Source organism: Bison bison, unplaced genomic scaffold (genome assembly GCF_000754665.1).
Source record: "Bison bison bison isolate TAMUID 2011002044 unplaced genomic scaffold, Bison_UMD1.0 scf7180017864369, whole genome shotgun sequence".
Classification (NCBI taxonomy): Eukaryota; Metazoa; Chordata; class Mammalia; order Artiodactyla; family Bovidae; genus Bison; species Bison bison.
The window spans coordinates 3,376,118-3,383,414 of record NW_011494941.1 but is presented as its reverse complement, the minus strand read 5'-3'; the positions used below and the strand labels follow the sequence as shown (position 1 = coordinate 3,383,414).

Sequence of the window (7,297 nt, the reverse complement as noted above, 5' to 3'; positions counted from 1 at the left end):
AGCCCTCCACACAGCTTCCCAGGGATCCTCTGCTGGCAGCAACCCAGTTACATGACATCATTTGCTGAACTGGACCACTGATGGAAACATCACAACCCAGGGGGTGAGGCTGGCACAGAGGCAAGGATGGGGGAGGAGGGATGTCTCTCCTAGACAAAGGCAAGGGAAGAGGCAGAAAGAGGCAGGAGGAGAACTGGGGGACAGAAGAGCTGGCTTCAAATCCATACCTGAGGAACGATGAAGTGGAGGGTGGAAATCATTTACTCTGTAGTGCTCTGAGTATGGAAATTTGGATCAGTCTGTGAAAATTACAGAGGCATAGAATTTTCCTAAATACGATGAGGAACTTTCTCATTAAGATTCTCAGGGCTGGAATGAGTTGTCTTGTGGGGGAGAATGGATGATTCACCGGCTCAGGTAATGCTTAAGCACCTGTTAGGGATTTGGAGAAGAGATTTCTCTCTTTGGGTGGGAGACTGGGATAAATGACCTCTGAAATCCTTTTCAATAATTCTAAGAAGCAGCACTTGGACCAGGCTTGCCCAGAAAAGCAGGTTAGTGTGGGGGTGAGACCTCGCACCACCTGCCTCCAACTCCAGAACAGCTAGAAGTGCTAAGAAACAGCATACACCTGCATTCCCCTCTGTGAGGAATCACACATCACCTGGCCAGCTCAAGGAAAGGAAACGCCAACACCGTGATTCATAAACGTGGGGTCTGGGAAACCTGGCTGCCTGGGGAATGTTGTGACAACATTGCCCAATCACTCCTCATTTGTTGCCAAGTCTCACCGGAAACTGATGCACTCAAAAGCCAGTGAGATTAAGTACACAGTTACTAAACATAGAACTACCATATGATGCAGCAGTTTTACTACTGGGCACATACCTTGAGAAAACCATAATTCAAAAGGACACATGCACCCTTGTGTTCACAGCAGCGCTATTCACAATAGCCAGGAGATGGAAGCAACCTAAATGTCCATGGACAGATGATGGATAAAGAAGATGTGACACATATATACAAGGGACTATTACTCAGCCACTAAAAGGAACAAAATAGAGTCATTTGCAGAGATGTGGATGAACCTAGACTGTCATACAGAGTGAAGTAAGTCAGAAGGAGAAAAACAAATATCTTATATTGATACATATGTGTGGAATCTAGGAAAATAGTAGAGATGAACCTATTTTCAAGGCAGGAACACAGATGAAGACATAGAGAATCAACATGCGGACACTGGGTGGGAAGGAGAGGCAGGGATGAATTGGGAACTGTGATTGACATATATACATACCACGTGTGAAACAGCTAGTGGGAACCTGCTATAAAGCACAGGAACCTCAGCTCAGTGCCCTGTGAAGATCTAGATAGGCGGGATAATTGGGGGCTGGGAGGGGTGGGAGGGAGAGTTCAAGAGGAAGGGGGTATATGATACACATAGCTGATTGACTTCACTGTACAGCAGAAACTAAAACAACAGTGTAAAGCAATTACATTCCAATTTAAAAAAACAAAGTTACTAGGTGACTTTTCTCCAGTGCTAAAGCCCTGGGGGAAGAAGTCAGCTACCTCTAGAAGAAGAGACCAGAATGAGACGGGAGCCACTTAGGGTTTGCAATTTGTGGCATGGATATCATGACAAGATCATGAAAAGAAGACGGTGAGTAGCAGATACAGAAATGACCATGACACAGAGTTTTCGGGTGAGAATGCAGTCAAAAAACAAGCAGAACCACAGACGTCATAGCCAACCTCTCTCCTAAGAAAAGGAGTTAAGCCCCACCCAGATGCGCACACGCAAACAGAGAAATATGTTGTCTTGCCAGAAAAGTGAGACATCAGATTCCATTCCCTAGGCAGCTGGGTCCCAAAACACACTCAGTTCGCTAGCCCAACATCTTCAAACTACTCTCACTCATTCAAGACTTCAGAAAGAGCCCAAACTGTGCCATGGAAAAGTGCAGATCATGTTCAAACCCCTCCCCTACTGATTTCTCGCTGAGTGACCTTAAGCCTCAGCTTCCTAATCAGATGAATGGGGATGAGAATAGTTCATAGAATTGTTGGGGGGATTATACGGAATTTATTTATAAATAATAAATAAAAGCATAAATAAATAAAAGCATTAAAGTGCCTGACACCATGTTGGTGATAAATAAGTGCTGGTTCATATTAATAAGAAAAACTATGGAAATGGAAAAAAAAAAAAACAAGTAGAAGCAAAAACAGAAAACTGTACTCCAAATATTTCCTCTAAAACTTAATTTGAGGGATTAACTAGATTTAAAATTTTTTATTATAAACATTTTCACAATAACAAACAAGAAAATACAGAGTTCCCATTGCCTGGCTCTTTTGAATTCTAATAGTCTGCAATACTTGAGTTGCATTTTTAAAGAAATGAAGCACTGAAGACTCTTGTCTATTTGGTTCTCTGCACCTTGTCCCCAGCCCTTGGATGACTCCCCGTTCTTTCTATGGTTTGTTTCTTGGAGCCTCTGTCCTCTTTCTGCCTAGTGACCATCACAGCCACCTTCTCTCTGTAGTTTCTGCATTCTGGCTGGCAGGACCACTTGATTCCTTCAGGACTCCAAGCTCCCTCCGAGGAAGAAGAGGAACCCTGACCAACCTTCAGGCCCTGTCCACCATTTCAATGGCTGCTCCTTATGAAGCCTAAAGCTGACGCTGGTCAGGCCAGAAATAAGAGTGAGGGCTCTTCCCAGCACGGCGCTAGGCAGCACCACGGACATTACACCACTGAGTCCTCAAAGCTCTAAGACGCAACCATTGAAGCACCTGCTGGTAGCCTAGCAGCCCAGAATTCAAATGGAGGCCGCTTTTTCAGCAAAGCAGAGACATCAGGGACCACTTTCACTCCAGTGTGGGAGGAACGAGTGATTAGCGGACTAAGCCCTAGCGTTTCCAGGTGTGAGCTCACTGGTGCGCCCTACACAATTTTAATAGCTATTTTGTGCTCTTCACAAACCAGAACTTTCTAAAAAGTGTTTGTATAGTTAAGGGAAAGAAAAATAATAAAAGACAACCCAAGGAACATGAGATGAGATTCTAACCCCTTCATGCTTTCAGTTCCCTTCCATCTTAATTAATTGACATGTACATCTGTAGTCAGGAGACCTGGATTCTAGGCCTGGCCTCTCTACCTATAAGCCTGTGACCATGAACAAGCCCTCTTCCCCTCCACAGGTCTCTGTTTCCACATCAGTAAAATGGGGATAATAATATCTTCTCTACCTACCCCTAGGGTGTTGTAGGTATTCCAACAGAAAATGGGAGTAGAAATGCTAACACACTCTAGATCCTCTCTAGATACTCTCCGTATTCCTGCATCCGGTGGGGGCGGGGGAATGATAAGGGTTCTCGGGCAGCTCCCCTCCCTAACACCCAGCTCCTGTCAGCAATCCGCACAATCACCAGCTTTGTGCCTTTATGATCTCAAAGCATCCTCACATTCCAGAGAGGGCTGATAATAATAGCTAAGCTTAATTCCACCTAGAATATGCTAAACACTCTGTTGGGTTTTTTTTTATATTCTTTATCTTGAATCATTAAAATAATTATGGATGGTAAGTATTTTACTAATAAACACACTTTTATTTTTGTGTTTTGCTTTTGTGAATCACCTCCTTGAATATAAAACTGATGTGTTGGTATTGGTCTAATACCAAGGAAAACCAGAACATCAACAACAGATTAGAAAAGAGAGTACAAGAATAGATGAAGTATGAAGTTCAGTGGAGGGGGAAAGCATGTTCTCCATAATAAGATGGGAAATCATCCTTTTCCCAGATGTTGGGGAAATGTAGGCATTATTATCCCCATTTTATAACTAAGGAAATTGAGACTCAGGGAGGTGAAGTAATACACAGACAGTAAGTGATGTAAAACCAGAATTGGAGGCAAAGTCTTACTATAGAGCCAAAGCTCATTTTCTTTCAATCATACTACACTGATTGCCTCGAGAATCCTTGTCTATTCTAACCCTCATCAGACTAAACCTTCCTTCCTACAGTTATTAAATGTCTGAAAGTGAAGCTGGTCAGTTGTGTCCGACTCTTTGTGACCCCATGGACTGGGGCCTGCCACGCTCCTCCATCTATGGGATTTTCCAGGCAAGAATACTGGAGTGGGTTGCCATTTCCTCCTCCAAGGGATCTTCCTAACCCAGGGATGGAACCCGGGTCTCCGGCACTGCAAGCATTCTCCTTGCCATCTGAACCACCAGGGAAGTGTATTAAAAGCCTGGGATAAGAGCAAAAATAACACTCAGGTATCATTACCTGGTCTTCCTTGAAATGAGGTGCTAGGAAGGTAGGTTTTGGTGAGGATAGAGGTTTGTGGCTGGGGTAGGTGATGAGAACTGGCCCAGAAGGGAAATACTGAATTGGTCAACAGGAACATTCCTAGGAGTATATGTTGATACTACAATACTCTGGGCACAACTCAACATTAATGAAGCCAATAAATATATTACTGAACACCTAACACATGCTGGCGCTGGGGCTACAGTGCTCAGATGTGGTTCCTGCCCTGATATACTCTTGTGAATCCTGAATTCATAGAACCCTTTTGTTAAGTATTTAAAAATTAAAAAAGAAAAAACAGAACTAAAGCTAACACATGGTATTTTGCAGACCTAGGTGGGAAACAAAGAATGAAGCGGGTATCAGAGCTGGGGCTTCTCTTAATAAACCCATCTTGGTATTTGTGTGCTTGTTAGGAAAAGTCTGCCAGAACCATAGAATTTAAGAAAGTGTGTGTGGGGTGGGGAATAGGACAGGGGGCAAGTTGTCTTTGCTTCTGTCCATCTTCCATAGAAGTTACTGAGAATGGACTCCCGTTTATCCCCTTCTTTCCAACACGTGACACGGCTGGAAAAGCCAGAGGTTTGGAGACGCAGCACTAGCCCAAATAAGGCCTAGGCATTGGGGCTGTCCTAGCTAAGTAGACACCATTGTATACATTCTGCAGCTCTGAGACCCTTTCCCCTTCAGCTTTCCTTTTGCTGGTCTGGGACCCATTGGAATATCAAGCAGGTGGCTTTCAGTTATAGGGGATTGTGGCTACCTAGTCAGTAGTTGGAAGAGTGAGAAGATAGATATTTAAATACTAAAAAGGCAATCTACTATTTTTATAGTGTCTTACAGCTTATAAAGCTTTGGCATCTACCATCTCATCTATTTACACTGGATCCTCAGGATGACTTATGAAGTAGAGAATTGCTATTATCTCCATTTTAGCGGGGGGATCACCAAGCCCAGAAAAGTTGGTGTTGCCATTCTGGTGTTAGAGGAATTACTAAAGCACAGAGAAGGGGCATCATCCTGACTGCAGCAAGAGATCAATCAGGGAAGGCTTCCTGGAGGTGACCCAAGAGCTGAGTGTTAAAAAAAAAAAAATCCACAAAATAGGTGAAGGAGTGGAGAGTCCAGGTAGATGACTTCACAAAGGTTTGAAAATATGACGAAGCCTGGAGAGGCAAGACGAAGCAAGATAAAGATGGTGATGGTGGTGACCATGACAATAGCTAACACCTGTCTATGCTTACCAAGTTTGGATACTGTTAGAACACACAGTGTCCTAAGTGGTTTATTTAGGCTTATTTACATTAATTCTCACACCTATCTTATTAGGTAGATACTTTTATTATCCCATTTTATTTACAGATGAGGATAGGTAACTAAGGCACAGAGAAGTTACATAACTTGAGAAATATGGCCAAAATCACATATGATCTTGTGTGCTAACTTAAGAAGTACGAGTTTCATCCTAAGAGCCAAGGGCACCTCCCACTCTGTGCATGAAAGATTCTCAGCAGAGAGAAGACGGGCACAGGTTTGTGATGTAGAAAGCCTTCTCTTGTTCAGGGTGGACTGGGTGTTGGGGAGGGGAAAACTGAGGAGGATCCTGGTTCAAGAACCTAAACAGAGACAGTGGGAGTAGAGAGCAGAATGCCAGTTTCTTGTGGGTAAGAAACTGACCCCCACATGTTTCTGCTTTCTCTGCCTGTAAAGGCAGAATAATATATATCCACCTACCCCGCCTCAGGAATTGCTAGAAAATTAATGGGGTAGAAACCTGACTGGCTTTCATGTGTTAAACAACACCCTGAACCACTGCTGGTGTTCTTTAAATGCTGAGCATATAAAATGTGCTCTGACTGGAGGAGCCGGGAATAATTATAGCTTGCTAATCATTGTTAATTTTACCACAGATTTGAAATCCTGAACTTTCTCAATGATTCAAAAAAGAGATGGCAACACTTGCATCCCATCCCAGTAGCCACACAGAAGCAGACAAGTAATTTCTCACAAGCTCCATTCGTTATTTGCAGTGGTTCAGCTACTTACATGAGGCGTAGTGAAAGAAAAGCAATAATTTGTTCTCTTAGAATCAAATTATACAAGGAACTCCTTATAGTCTTGCTGGTTCTTTGAAAGAATGTGTTCCTTTTCATCTCCCTATATTGACTACGTGCATAAATATTCCCAGTTTGTGGTGTTTGAAGAAGAGGGGGGGAAAGTGTTTAACAGAACTTCTAATATCCTGGCCACCAGGACACTTGGGTTTTAACTGTGATATGGTAACAGACCTGTTTCTAAACCTTCCTTCAGATTCGGCACCACTATTTCCATAAGCACTTACTTAAGGTCTCAGAACAGCCAGGCAGAGTTGCAAAGGCATCTCCAAGGAATCTGAGGAAACTGTTGGCCCGGTGACTTTAAATTCTCTAAGCCTCACCTACACCACCTATGGAATGGGTCTGATAGACAGTGAATACCTGTCAGGACCTGACGTGAGGATGAGATAATGTTTGTGTACTGTAAACTATATGCTGCTGCTAAGTCGCTTCAGTCGTGTCCAACTCTGTGCGACCCCATAGACGGCAGCCCACCAGGCTCCCCCGTCCCTGGGATTCTCCAGGCAAGAACACTGGAGTGGATTGCAAACTATATAAATCCATGCTATTAAGGGAACTGTAAGACTTAAAGGGGTTCGATCCCTGGGTGGGGAAGAACCCATGGAGGAGGGCATGGCAACCCACTCCAGTATTCTTGCCTGGAGAATCCCATGGACAGAGGAGCCTGGTGGGCTCCAGTCTACAGAGTTGCAAAGAGTAGGACGCGACTGAAGCGACTTAGCACGCAAGCAAGGGACTGATCCGTAATAACTTCGGTATAATGGTATGCCTATACCGGAAGTTATTACGAACAGCAATTCTTACCTCTCAGGGTTTGGGCTGACTTGGTTCAGCTGGGTGGTTCCTGCTGATGCT

The 7,297-nt window shown here is 43.7% G+C and overlaps 1 protein-coding gene across 1 annotated transcript in view; it reads left to right on the top strand.

Moving 5' to 3' along the window:
- The first annotated feature begins 7,202 nt into the window (after window positions 1–7,202).
- Window positions 7,203–7,297, top strand: part of TACSTD2 (tumor-associated calcium signal transducer 2) — a 2,499-nt gene continuing 2,404 nt past the window's right edge. The window contains exon 1 of the mRNA XM_010855885.1: window positions 7,203–7,254. Coding sequence (XP_010854187.1) covers window positions 7,203–7,254 — 52 coding nt within the window. The remainder of the gene's footprint in view (window positions 7,255–7,297) is intronic.